At 45.3% G+C, this 15,062-nt stretch overlaps 1 protein-coding gene across 2 annotated transcripts in view; it reads right to left on the bottom strand.

Moving 5' to 3' along the window:
• Window positions 1-11,830, bottom strand: part of TMEM185A (transmembrane protein 185A) — a 41,140-nt gene extending 29,310 nt beyond the window's left edge. The window contains exon 1 of one of the 2 annotated variants that reach the window (XR_011998294.1): window positions 11,561-11,815. Coding sequence is in view for 1 of the 2 variants with exons in the window: in XM_025989322.2 (XP_025845107.1) it covers window positions 11,561-11,598 (38 nt within the window). In the remaining variant the exon portion in view is untranslated. Of the gene's footprint in view, window positions 1-11,560 lie in introns of both variants that reach the window. The other variant, XM_025989322.2, reaches the window with a different exon arrangement.
• Window positions 11,831-15,062: the final 3,232 nt, after the last annotated feature.

Below are 15,062 nucleotides of genomic sequence, written 5' to 3'. Positions count from 1 at the left end.
AAGATTTTATCCATTCATTCATGAGAGACACAGAGAAGCAGAGACACAGGCAGAGGGAGAAGCAGGCTCTCTGCAGGGAGCCCGATGCAGGACCCAATTGCAGGACCCCAGGATCACATTGGAGCTGAAGGCAGACGCTCAACCACTGAGCCACCCAGGCTTCCCAAAACTTCTAAAAAATTCAGATTTTCCCTTGAAAACTCCAATTTTACTGTTTACAAAAACACCATCAGTTGTTTTCCTTGTTGAAAACACTGAAGGCACTCCAACAACAGTTGTTTGAATTTTAAATTAGGTTTGTGTTTATTGTGTATCAGTGCTGTTATTTCCAAGCTACAGGTTCACTTGGATTTTCAGGGAAAATGTCTGCCAAATGCCCTAATACAAATAGCCATAGTCCTGTTAGTTGTTCTCCCAGGTAAAAATGGGTGTTCCATGAAAAAAGGCAGCTTGTAGCCCAGGCACACAAGTGGGTTTTCTTTTGTTGTAATTTATCTCTACACCCAACATGGGGCTTGAACTTAACAACCTTGAGATCAAGAGTTGCAGACTCTACTGACTAAGCCAACCAGGCACCCCCACAAATGTTTTCCCTTGAGTCAACCACTGTACTTCAGTATACAGCAGACAGACTTTTTGCATTCTTCCTATTTTGTCACACAGAATATTAAACAGATGTTTGCTCAAAGGTCAATATTTAATGAGACTGGTATTTTTTTATACTTTATTAAGGACATCCTTATGTGAACTGGCTTAAAAAAAAATGCAAGCAGACCGCAGTGAAGAATCCAATGACTATTAGCATGGTTTCCTGTCACCAGCTTGATTCATGCTCAGGTGCCAGCAGTTTACCCAGCACTGCTTTTGTATCATCAGTGCAAATGTCAACACAGACAGAGGCACAGGACATCCTAGTATTATGAAAACAGCTGTGGGGCAGCCTAAGGTGGCTCAGCGGTTTAGCGCTGCCTTCAGCCTGGGGCATGATCCTGGAGACCCCATATGGATCCCACATCAGGCTCCCTGCATGGAGCCTGCTTCTTCCCCTGCCTGTGTCTCTGCCTCTCTCCCCCTCCCTCCCTCCCTCTCCCTCTCTCTCTCTCACACACATAAATAATAAAATCTTAAAAAAAAAAAAACAGCTATGGCCTTGCAGAAAGGATCTCAAGCCCCACCCCCAAGGGAGTCTGCAAAAAATGGTTTGATAACTGCTGCACTAAATATATGTTATGATTATTAATTCTCAAACCAAGGGAGGCTCTTTGTGAGGTGCTACAAAGCCAAAGAGAACTACCACTGAAAGCTGCCAAGGTAAGAATGACCTCACCACTAGCCTCTAAAGAAGAAATAGGCTTGAGGGGGACTCACAAGCTAATGGAAATGGAGTTATCACCACAGAGAAGGAATCAGCAGAAGCGACTTTTTCTCTCTGAAAGCACAAGGGAGATATAGAGAAAAAACTAGAAAACCAGACTAATTTGTCAACCAAAGCCTATGGCTACACATACCATTACCAGAAACCATGGATGGACTTGAAAACAGACTTTTAGAAAAGATAAGTGAATGAGAACATTAACAAATGCAAGGACAATGGTAAACATAGGATTCATAGGTAAATTAAATAATACATAGAGGTAAAATTTTTCTAAAGAATTTTCAAACTATAAACAAAAAATAGATGAGATACTGGGAGAGTAAACCCTCCAAGCTAAACTCATGATCTTCCCTGAAAGAGGTTTCTTTTAATTTAATTGAAGAAAATAGTAGGAAATTATGAGAATAGAAGTACCAAAATGTTTAAAATGTTGGGAAACTGATTACTTCATAGTTTTTGATGTAGTTTAAAGGGAAATTATGGGACGCCTGGGTGGGTCCTCGGTTGAGCATCTGCCTTTGGCTCAGGGCATGATCCCAGCCCAGGGATTGCGTCCCATATCGGGCTCCTCACAGGAAGCCTGCTTTTCCTTCTGCCTATGTCTCTGCCTCTGTCTCTGTGTCTCAAATAAATAAATAAATAGGGATCCCTGGGTGGCGCAGCGGTTTGGCGCCTGCCTTTGGCCCAGGGCGCGATCCTGGAGACCGGGATCGAATCCCACGTCAGGCTCCTGGTGCATGGAGCCTGCTTCTCCCTCTGCCTATGTCTCTGCCTCTCTCTCTCTCTCTCTCTCTCTCTGTATAACTACATAAATAAATAATAAAAAAAAATTAAAAAAAAATAAATAAATAAAATCTTTAAAAAATTTTAAAGGAAATTAAGAGCTCCGGGTCTATTACATGAAAAATGAAAAGCAGAAACAAGATGAACTTACAAGAGGACAAATAATAATACAAAAATATAATTCCTACTTCAAATACTGGGGTTGAAAAATACAAATAGGATGAAACGTTCTATTTTTTTAAAAAAAATATTTAGTTATTTATGATAGACACAGAGAGAGAGAGAGAGGCAGAGACACAGGCAGAGGGAGAAGCAGGCTCCATGCCAGGATCCCGATGCGGGACTCGATCCCGGGACTCCAGGATCACGCCCTGGGCCAAAGGCAGGCGCGGAACCGCTGAGCCACCCAGGGATCCCAGGATGAAACGTTCTTATACTACTCACCTATTGCTATCAAAGTTACCACCAACATAATGACTTTAAAAAGCATAAATTTATTATCTTTACTGTTCCAGACATCAAATGTCTGAAATGGTTCTCTCACTGGGCTAAAATCAAGTGCCACCAGAGCTGTGATCCTTTCAGAGTCTCTAGGAGAAGACAGTTTCCCTGCCTGACCAGCTGCCAGATGCTGCCTTGTAGCCCCTTGGCTCATGGCCCCTTCCTCCAGTTTCAAAGCCAGTGGGGGAGAGTTCAGTCCTCCTTACATCGACTCACTCTGGCCTCCTCTTCTGCCTCCCTCTTCTACATTTAAGACCTGTGATTATTGGCCTTGCCAGGGAATCCAGAATAATCTCCCTATTTTCAAGGCAGCTGATTAGCAACCTTAATTCCATCTGCTACATTAATTCCTCTTTGCTATATAATGGAATATATTCCCAGGTTCCTAGAATTAGGATGTGTGTATATTTGGGGGGGCATTATTCTGCCTATCACAGACCTATAATAAGAAAGTTCACTTACTGGATTAAAAAATTAAATCTGTTGCATTCAAGAATCACATTTGCAACTGATTTCAAAAGTCAAACCAACTACAAGAAAGGAGATGACAAAGTTTATCATGTCTAGGTGAGGGTAAGAGCAGCAGTCTACTAGTAATCTGGTAGATTTCAAAGATAAATTATTAAAATGTTAAAATGACTAATAATGAAAATGTAAACAATGAAAACCTAGCAATATGGCCACAGACTATGACACTAATCTGACCATTTTTCTTTTAGTAATATACATAGATATTTTCATTGTGGGCCTCTACATGCTACTATTTATTAAATAATCACGGATAAAGTTGACAAAATTCCTAAGGAAACTATGGAAATGAACACTAGAGTACATAAAAATAGCATGATTCTCTCTACAGAGAGTGTCAAGTAGCAGGAAAAAAATTAGGCTTTCTTTACATACACACAGATTTTTCCAGATGGGGGACAAAAAGGATCATGAGGCACTGACACACAATAAACACAAATCTAAGGAGGGCAGATGTAAGGAGTACTGTGCATTACATGCAACTGATGAATCACTAAATTCTACCCCTGAAACTAATAATACACTATATGTTAACTACAATTTAAGTAAAATCTTTCAAAGATAAAATAAAATTTAAAAAACTGTTTGAGGGGATCCTTGGGTGACTCAGCGTTTTAGCGCATGCCTTTGGCCCAGGGTGCGATCCTGGAGTCCCAGGATGGAGTCCCACGTCGGTCCCGGTATGGAGTCTGCTTCTCCCTCTGCCTGTGTCTCTGCCTCTCTCTCTCTCTATGGCTATCATAAATAATAAAATCTTTAAAAAAAAACTGAGTGCTTTCAACGTATGGAATGTATAAAAATGAAAAAGGAAGTCTCTGCCCAGAAGTTAGCTCAAAGACTAATAGGAACAGAGGGAGGAGATAAGATTTTTTGAAGTATTAAACAGTTTTGCTGTATCCCAGGGGACTGGAACACTCAGAGTAAATTCTGTAAATCTTGCGGGGGGGGGGGGGGGGCGGGCAGGGGGAGGCGCAGGAAGCTAGGCAACCAGGAAGTAAGGCACCAGAGAAAATAAGGGGAAAGTATGCTGGGGTAACGAGGTAGAGGGATTTGAATACTAAGGTAAAGTCCTTGGAATTTATTAACAGGCAATGGGGAGACCCTGAAGATTTTCTGAACAGAAAAAAGGCATAGAACAATGTGTAAGGTAGATTGTAACTGGCAGAGATTGGAAGCAGAAATTCTACACAATTCATAATAAACTGACAACAATAGACTGAATGCTGCCTAACCATATGGATCTTTTTCAATGTCCACTTGTGAAGCAGTGCAGCAGAGCCAAAGAGATTATTTGTGCAGCTCTGTTTGAATTGTCAGTTCTTCATGGAGCAAAATGCAGACAATACTATCTCTAACAGGCAGTGCTGAGGTAAGAATTAAATAACCTATCAGAAAGCACCTATTGCAAGGTCTGGCACCTAGCAGATAAGAGCCAATAAATGCTTGTTTCCTTCCTTAAGTAATGACTAAATCCACGATGAAACAGAACACTATTGGAGAATATTTAAAATACTACTAAAACATTAAAACATCCGGGCTGCTGCCAAAGCAAGGTTCAGAGAAAACATAACCACTCCAAAAGTAGAACTAAAAGCAAAAAAGAAAAGAAAAAAAGAGGCAAAGGGAGAACTAATGAACTAAGTCTTTATCTAAGAAATTTAGGGAGGGGAAAAAACTCAAAGGAGCCAAAATATGGAAATAGTAAAACTAAAAGCAGAAATACAGATACAAAAGTGAATCAATCAGTAACACCAACAGCTGGTTCTTTGAAAAAATGAACTACAAAGTTGGTCAAATAACATACAAAGTTGGTCAAATAACATACTCAGAAATTTTAGAAGATGTAATTTATACACACATTTGTAATTGGGGAAGAAGGTATGTCAACTATACCAACACATTTGAGAGCCAAGTTAAAAAGATGACTGCATATCCAATAGGGAATTCCAAACCTCACTGGCAAGCAGAGAAGTGATGCAGTAATAAGACAATGACAAGAAAATTTATTTAACAAAAAAGTCACAGTCAAAGCCTAAACTACTTTGAGTCACTTTTCAAGAAACATTTAGACCAGAGTCCAAGTATAAAAATAGATTTTGCTTAATTCTCCACAAACCAGCAAATGGAAGTTCCGCTGGATATTGTGGCATAAACCACTACTTCCTACATTTCACTTTTCCAATTATACCTTTACAGTGGATGTGTTCCACTCTATAAATCTGCCATGCTAGTACACAATCACTATGGAGTGTTACAGGGGTCAAACTACAAAGCTAGTATCCTCTCTGAAATGTATACGGAGCTTTCTGCTTGAGGCTCAAATTCTCTCTCTCCACTTTGTTGGGAAAATAAAGGGATGGAGGGAGGGAAAGGTAGGAAAGAGATGACTCTGAGTGTCAAAGTTCCAATATCTGTTTTCTGCAAATCAAAAGAATGCAGATGGACTCATTTTAGATCCATCGGTCTTTTCCAGTTACATGCAGCAGGCATACACACATGCACATGCATACACATGTACACACAAACGCACGCATGCACACATACTTTGGGTGACACATCCCTGTGGGTGCCTCTCTGTCTACTACTTCAGAGAATGGCTCCAACTGACAAACTGCTGACACTCTCCCAAACTGTTAAAGGGATTGTATCTCTTACACTGAGCAGAACCTTACTGACAATATTTAAATTCTCTTAGTGCCAATTTTAATTGGTTTCATTAAGATGAAAAATGTTTAAAAGCATATAACCATAAGATGTAAGAAAGCACAAAAGCCCAATAAAAACAAGTCACTTTTAAGGAGAACTAGAATGAGGCCAGACTGGAAGTTTACCAGCTATGCAATCATGTGTGTGTGGGGGGGGGGGAATTCACTCTCCCTAAGCCTATCTCCTCCTGGATTTGCTCACATATTAATTCACTAAGATTGGAGGATGTGGAAGCCTTGTGTAAATGATCGATTTTACCTATTTTTTTGCTGCCACGAGTACTCTAAAAGAGAAAAGTTGTAACAATCCCACTTAGCAATTGTTTTTCTCCCTACTAGGCCATAGCTGACAAAATAAGAATCATTAGATATAAGGAGCCTATCTCAAGTTCAATTCAAGGCTTGCATCTTGAATTCTAGTACAGGTACAACCTATGATCAGGCAAGGCAACTGGAAACCTCAAGCTCAGTATTGGGAGGCTTAACTCCTAGAGTCCTAGGAAACCATCTAAAACTCCTCCCACCCACTGTCTCTCCCCTATAACAGAGTCTCCGATGGTACATGTCTATTTGTACTCAACATTCACTCATTCAGCGCATTTATTGAATGCCTCAACATCCTGGACTTCAAAGAGCTCACAGCCAAGAAAAACATGTGATATGTGTGTAATTATCAAGTAATGGGAATGATATTTTTAAAACCAGAAATTATGCATTCAAATGGGACTTGTCACCTTTAAACAGTCCCCCTGGGAGGCAATGAGCTAATTCCACTTAATTGTTCAAACCACCTTTAGAGCTTTCCTCCTGGAATCGCCTTAAGAACCTGCAGTCTCTTCTTTTGAATATCCTCAATGGTGCCAACTCTTCACTGAGAGTGAATTCAATTTTTGGAAATGGCCAAAAGTCAATCAGAGCCAAGTTTAGTGAATAAGATGCATGATCAAACTAGGTGGCACTATTTTCGTTCAAAAATGATCCATGATTATTAAGCAACAAGACAGATTTCCTTATATGATTCGTAATCTGACTCTGAAGGAAATTTCAGATGAGTAACAAGGAATATGAGTAGTGGAATTGGTAGATACATATTTCTTTTTCCTAAGTAACTTCTTAGAAGGATAATATTCATTGGATGTGTAAGCTTAGATATAAGTTTTGCTTTGTGTAATCACAATTCATAAATAGAAGGCTCCTTGGGATGTTGGACCCATTGTGTCATGGGCAGGCCTGTCTCTGAATTAGAGAGGTCGCATGGCACGCAGGAATGAGCACAGGCTTCAGAAGATCAACTGACTCACGTCAGAATCCTGGCCTGGCCCCTTGCTGCCTGTGTGACTTCAGGAATGTAGAAAGGTCTCTAAGACTCTGCAAAACAAGGCTGATCATCTAACTTGCAGGGTTGTTGCAAAGATGTGAGATAATGCCCAACCCATGCTAGGTGCCCCATAAGTCACACCAATGATTAATAATAACCTCAGCATAATTGAGAGGTTTTCCTTACTCTAGGTGGCTTGCAATGACAGAACAACAGGTAAACAAACAGAAATTTGGGTGGTGGGTGAGTAGGTCATGAAAAGAACCAATATACGCTCACTACCTTTGGGTCTGGAGCCGGCTTTAAAACAAAAAAAAGTAATATGTAAACAATATTTGCAGTAATCATTATTAATACCACATGTACTATTTTTAAATCATAGGACATGTGCCACCTGCAATGCTGCCACCACACTGACATTTCGTCTGAGCATACCAGGCCCTCTCAGGAACCCTATGCCTCTACATCCTCTGTTCCTCCTAACATGCCTGCTCTCTTGTCTGACAAAACCCTACAATTATACCCTTCAAGATCACATCATGGAACCTTCCTTTACTGTTCTGCCAGAACTGGTGGCTCTACCCCTCGTGCTTCCACAGCATTTGGTTCCCATCTCTGGAATGCCTGTTTCTGTGGTGAATTTTAACTTCTCTTCCAATTTCTGCTTCTACTGCCAGGCTTGAGCATGGAGAGGAATTGTTTCTGTACTTAGAAACACCTAGAGCATCTCTTGGCACACAGTAGGAACTTGGGAGATGTTTGATGAATGCTTTAAATATAAATATTTTATAAATGACTGGTAAAGGCCAGGTAGCTACCTTTTGTTAACAGTTACCAGAAATCACATCCATTTTTCCTAAATTCAAAGAAAAGACAAGATAACTTACACAGACAACAGAATGGATTTAGAAGTTGTGGCATATGGAAACTTCTAAACACTACTGACCTCCTTAGTACTCCGTGCTCCCATGAGCAGCATCCCTCAGCTTTCATCCCAGACCAGGACACCTGTGGGATGCACCACAGTGTCAGGAGCTCACTGAAGATGATTCAGAAGGCCTAGCAGAGTTCTCACAGCCTTCCAGCACTGCCGGGCTACCATGGCTGAAAGGCCTTCTCCAAGCCAGCAACTCCAGCAAGTTAGCAGAAAATATCAAGGCTCCATAGTGTGGCCAGGGTGCTGGCTTAATGCCACCTACTCCCAGATCCCCATCTCCTACAAGCACCTCAGAATCAGTCTGCCAATTCTGTACACTACTGATAGTCTCCTATTCAATGAAGAAGGCTCCCTCACTGTTATGTTAGAAAGCATCAGGCATTCAGAGAAGGACTTGGTGGGTCCAGTGTGCCTGTTTCAGCGAGTCTTAACCTGCGTAACTAAAAAGAAGTTCATGATCAACCAGTTCTGTGCCAGATGGAAATAGGCAGAGGGTCAGCTGGCAGCCGTGTGCATCTGAGTGCTGACATTTGTGAATCATTGTCTGTTACTGCAGTTTTCCAGAGCCCTGGTAATACAGCAGTGGGTTCAGACTCATCAAGATCAAAAGACTGGAAAGGAGATTTGGAGCCATGGCCCTTGCCCTGGGACCCACAAAACCATGACAGTGACTATTTTTGTGACACACATAATCCACAGAGTAAAGGCAGCCACGTTCTGCCTTAGCGTCACGGTCTTTCCTGTCTCTCTAATGGAATGACTGCATTCTGAAGGAGGGCAGCATACGAGAAGAAAGAGAACCAAGCCACAGACCACCAGAAAAGCCATGATTGGAGGAAGCTGTTTTAGATTTCTCCTATAGGCTCTGGAGAGTCATCCATCCATTTTGTAAATGTTTACTGAGTCAGGTGCTATTCCAGGTATGCAGGATAACATAATGGACAGAAATCATGGCCATGGCCCCATGAAGCTTATAGTTTAGTAGGGGAGAAAGGCATTAATCAAATAAGCACACAAATATAAGGGTACAAATAACTGCTATGATGGAAGAATTCAGCATACTACAGAGACTGTATAAACAGATATCAGTGGACTTATTAAGTCAGAAAGGCTTCCCTCAGCAAGTAACAAGTGAGCTGAGTTCTCAAGGATAAATAAGAATTAACTAGATCAGGAGGAGAGGAGAGGGAAACATTCCTGGCAAAGAGAACAGCATGTGCCAACGTCCTGGGGTTTCTACCCAGGGGGATGTTGAACTGGCTCCAAATCAGATGCAGGGAGAAAGGCAGCAGCACCAAGGTTAGAGACCCTGGCACAAGGTATCTTCCTGTCTACGCTCCCTTGGTTTGCACTCTAGTTGTCTAGAAGGCCCTCCTCAGCATGGAACAAGACTAAAGAACAATGTCAAAAACTAGGTGTGCCCCCAAGGCATGACACAACAGACCTGCCAATATTACCTGGCCACTGTCTTAGCAGTCACCACAGGGAAGCAACAGGACTCACTCCCACTGAAGCAACACTGTATCAGGAAAATGATGCCCTATAAAAGGTCTATAAACTTAGAGATACATTTCAATCCCAGTAGAATTAAAGTGTTGGTAAATATATTGATGATTACTATAAATCCTTTTAGATAACTAATATTTCATTGTAATTTTCATACACCAATTTTTGGGGGTGGTGAAGGGGCTGCAGGAAAAGAAAGTGGTGAAGGATGTTATCTTTGCAGCACTATTGTGCTTTGGCAACTGTCAGCTAGTTAGAACACCTGAGGCAGTTCTTGGGTTCTGAATTATCTGTCACCTTGCAAAATAGTGCTGGAACTATCTATTTGTAAAGCACTTTGCAATCAATCATTAATTTGGCTTCCCATCCTGCTGAGATTATACTCATTGTACAGATAAAGCAGATAAGCAAGTGGCCCAAGGATACAAAACAATTCAGGTTTTACTTATCTTTCTTACCACCCTCGCCAAACAATATAGACACACAAGGCCCTTCCAGCTCCAGCCCCAATCCTGCTACCCTGTAGATCAATCCTCAGCCCTAGGAGCAGCAGAGGAAGGTGCTGCAGTCCTTCTCCCTCACTTGCTCTCAACACGCTCCTCTATGCAAAATGCCTTTGAGGCCAACAATGATAATGACTACACTGTGATAGGGACACTGGCACTCCAGACTGGAATATGAACTCAGTAGTGCTCAAAGAGGTATAAGAGCACCTAGGAAGTCACAATGGCTTGTAGTTTAAAATGTCACTGTCCCCAGGGAGTCTGCACTCCTAACAGTCTCTCCCGAGACTTCCCTTCATCCCCCACAAGCAACCCAGGCAGTGGTCTCCTCAGGGCTCCCACAGTGCAACACTGCACAGTGCTGTAAATCATTGATTTACATATCCTACTCCATCCCTAAACTGGGACCTCCCAGCATCTGAAGCACCTCGCATGGGACCTAGCATACAAAAGGCTGATTGAGGGCACAGCTTCCCATCAGCAAATAAGGGAAACAGGTATCTCTTCACAGACTAGTGAATTTAGAAGATCAATTAGGCCAACTCCTTATTCTTCAGATGAGGAGAGAATATGTAACCCAGTCACATGGGGCCTGGTCTTCAATCCAGGTCTTTTGGCTCAGTTTAGTTCCACAAACATTTTATAAGGGCCTGCTCTGTTTCAGATGCCGCCGCCACCGTGGGAGGTGCTGGGAATAGTGAGATATGCAGGAGATGGGTCTCAGCTTCAGGGAGCACACAGCCTGGGGGAGGGAACAGAGTTACAGAACACTTGGGCAAGTACAAGGACAGGCGCTGGATTCCTTCCTTAGTCAGTGTTCTCTCCACATAGTCCACTGGATATTCCCCAGCTGGGAAGCAGGAGGGCAATATCTACTTCCTGCAAATAAACTTACAGTGAAGACTGATGAGAAACGGCGCACGGAAAATCGTCAGGTTCACCCCCAGAGGCATTATGTAAGGTATTGCCATACCCTGATACCGACTCCAAGGATTCAACGACGTTTCAGATATCACCCGACAAAGCAGCAAACAAGCGAGGGGTGGGCATACATCCAAAGAAAACCTCAAGGGCTCAGAGAAACTGGAGGAAACAGTTGGGGGGGGCAGTAGGGGTGTTGGGTCAAGCGACAGGGCCCCGGCGCGTGGAACCGAGGGCAGGCAGCGGGTTGCGGGAAGAGGGGACGCCAGGGGAGCGTTGGGCCAGCAGCGGGGGTGGGCTGGCCAAGAGGAACCCGGCTCCCGCGGGGCCGAGGCCCGGGGTGGGGTGGGGTGGGGTGGAGGCGCTGAAGGCACCGGGCGCGGGAGCGGGAAGTGCTGCCCGGAGCGCCGCTTGCACCGCGAGGAGCTACCCCGCCGCCCGCCGCAGCCTCACGGCCGCCGCGCCTCCCCAGCGGCGCCTCACCTCGGGTTGAAGTCCTGGAAGAGGCCCCTCAGGTTCATGGCGGAGAACTTCGCCGCGGCGGCCTCCTCCTCCCCCCTCCCCCCGCGCCGCGCAGCCTGCGCGTTACAGCGGGTTCATGGTGCCAGCGCGAGCCGTGTCCCCGCTGCCGCCGCCGCCGCCTTCACCACCTTCGTCGCCGTCACCACCTTCGTCGCCGCCGCCGCTGCCCGGAGAAACCTGAGCCACCGCCCCCCGCCCCTCCTTCCGGGCTTCCGTACGGCGGCGGCGCATGCGCCCAGCCCCGCCCCGTCGGCCGGGGAAGCGCCGCGAGCGAGCCTCGTGCGACGCCGCCCTCACAACTGGCGGCACGCGGCCCCGGGTTCGTGCGGGGGCCGTGGAGGCTGTGAGAGACGGGGAGCCCGGGCGAGGCGGCTCGGTCCAGGCCTGCGGGAAAGGAGCGCACCACCCGGAAAGGTCTTCGCAGGCACCTGTCACCTTAGCCCGCGCTGCCTTCAGGAGATTTCCCCTGGGACTCGCGGTGGGGCTGGGGGACTTGTGGCCACGGGGACTCGTTGCGCTTTGGCGATCTTACCCCAGGCTTCACGTGTCTTGTCGGCGACTCCCAAGTCTGCGTCTCAACTTCCCTCCCAAGGCCCAGCCCAGCATATGGCCACATGCTGCTGGGCGGTCCCACACTCCGGTTACCCTGTGCCACAGTCATCTTTCCTCCCAACCGCCTTCTCCTCCTGGGCTGCCCTCTCTGTTGGCAGCAGACCTATTCATGGGGGCATGTCACACTGGGGATCGGGTAGTCATCCTCCCATTTGCTAACCTAGTTAGAGACTCCTTGGCCCCTGCCTAGGCTTTGTAGTCACTTCCCACCTGGACTCTTCCTCCACTCTTAGCCATCCTATTTATAACTGCTAGCTTCATCTCCCTTAGACAAGTCAACATCTTTACGCCTCAATTTTTCTTCTCTGCAAAATGGAGATGATAAAACCAACTTCCTAAACTTTGATGGCATAGCATGCATAGCACTGCTTGGCTCACGCCAGGTGCTCAGGGAGTGCTGTTACTCTCCAGCGCTCTTCCCAGGCCCTACCTCCTCAAAGAGTCTATTTACTTTTGGAATTCGAGAGCTAGACAAGTTCACAGCAGGTGACCTACTCTACCTTCTTCACTTCCGGCTTATTTAAGACTTTCCATGAGCACAGCAATACCTTATACATTAGTCTAGCATCATTATGGATAATAGTTGTACTTTGTTACAATAACAGAGTTTCATGAATGGCAATTTTTATATGGGTTAGCCCTGGGGGCAGCTTGAGAAGATCACAGTTATTATGATAGTCATACCTTGTCATGATGTATCATCTTTCTTCTGAGAAACTGAAAACATTTCACAAGTGGTAATTAGGCTTCCCAAACCCACTGGAGAATGGATATTACCACAGGAGCTGCTTTTAAGGATGAGTAACCTGAATCAGGTTTGTCAGCTGCTGAAGCACCAGAAACCAGTCCCGGGCTTTTTGGTCCAGCTCCCTTGCCCATCCTCTGGGTACAGTCTAGTGTCTACCCCTGAGGAGGTTCTCAGTGAACATTTAAATACAGAAGAGAAAGCTGAGGCACAGAGAGGTTTGTATGGTGTGCCTTGGGCTACCCAGCTAGTACAGGCAAGTGGGAGGCTGCTGGAACTGTAGCCCACACTCTGCAAAGAAGTACTTGCCAACACCATCTTAATTACCAGTGACCTCCCATAAACAGGCATTAAGATGGTTTGTGCTAAGATGCTTTAACAACAGCTACTCTTGCCCTTTCAAAAACTTCACCAACCGAGACCAAGTAGGCTGCTCAGAGGCCAGAGTCTTGAGGGCAGGCACTACTTTGGTAAGGTCCCAGGGAGTCCCAGAGCTGATGCACAGCTCTGCAGCTCACAGTCCCCCAGACAGGACCAGATATGAGGGCTGCCCGGCCTGAGGAACAGAACACTAATGCACAAACCAATTGTTGTAATCTTTTGCTCTGATGAGCCAAATTGCTGACGGGAGCTTATAGGCCTGTCCATGGGAACATAAGGGAAGCATTGGACTATTCCAAGGCCTCACATCACCAATCCTCACGAAGTGGATGTATCTGGATTGCCTTGGGTTTACAGGAGGCCCAGCCCTGTACTCTACTGGTGCACTCATGGAAATAAAAATCAATATCCAGGTGTCCCTCTTGTCCTCTCTCTGGCAAGTGCAAAAGACCCTGCTGCCAATGTACTGCCAACCCCGGACCTCTCATTCAGTGTCTCACCCTGACCAAAGGCCCAAAGCTTTACTGGCCTGTGTGCACAGACCCATGAGTTACCCAGACATTGAGGAAAGATTCTGGGCCATACACAGGATGATGCCCACATCATCTCCCCTAGCAAATTTTGATTCACCACCAAATTTCAGGGCCATCTTACTACAGATTCTTAATGTTCCCTATTCAAAGGCATGAAATGGCACAGAATTGAAAAATCATGACCCCAAATAAGCCAGAAAGCACATCCATGTGGCTTTGGAGTGGGTACATGTTACAGTGTCCCAGAAACATCAGCATATAACATGGTTTTGAAGACTACCTTGGATTTGTACCATCCTTCTGATAAGTTGGTGGCTTGTCCAATTCAACATTCACACTGGCTCCAAAGTGATTGTGTGGAGGGCAGGCTTCTGAAGAGCAGGGCTGTGAAGGAGAGAATCTGGTACATTCAGACACTTGGGTCATAGAGGGCCTGGGTTAGGGGAAAGAAGTGGCTGTGGCCTGGGGCACAGCAGGGTGGACAGAGCATGGAGTTATAAGACTCAAACCAGCTTCACCACTGCTCCAGTGGAAGGAGAAAGACCTGGGATCCAATCCTGGGGAAGGCCAGCAAGCCCCCTAAACTCCCTGGGGGGGATCAGCTTGACAATGTCTTCAGCCAAGAGACACAAGATGCCAGCTGAAGGCTAAGTCACTTTCAACCCAACATTCTCCACTCTAAGTTCCCCAAAGTCCACATCCTGAATTCCACCAATTAGAGAATCACAGGAGTCCCCAGGACTCTGCTTGCAAAATGCACCACTTGCTTCCTGAGGCAGCCCTTTTTCTGGCTACTTCAAGTTGACTTGAGTAAGTGTGTCATCATTCTGTTCCTGAGATCTCCCTGAGATGTGGCTGGAGTCTGGACAGGGGGGCTGTAGAACATATAGCTGGGTTTGGGGACTCCAGGAACTTGGGGAGGAGGCTAGGATCAATGGAAGAAGCCAAGAAGGTAATATGTATGGTTCTGCTTGGATTTCAAGCTGCAAATCCTTGGTCTTCTTCAAGGGCCCAGAAGGAGCCACTCTTTATCATGGAGATGTCCCCAAGGACCTGTAAATTGCAACCATGGAGAGATGAGAGGGAAGGAAGGCAGTCCCAAAGCACCATTGGCCCTCTTGTCACGAGGGCGAGGGCGGCTCAGGAAGCAAGTGGGCCAGCCTCCTTTCTGGAGCACACTTCCCAGTGAAGG

Source organism: Vulpes vulpes, chromosome X, assembly GCF_048418805.1.
Source record: "Vulpes vulpes isolate BD-2025 chromosome X, VulVul3, whole genome shotgun sequence".
NCBI classification, from domain to species: Eukaryota; Metazoa; Chordata; class Mammalia; order Carnivora; family Canidae; genus Vulpes; species Vulpes vulpes.
This window is presented reverse-complemented; position numbering and strand designations above follow the sequence as displayed.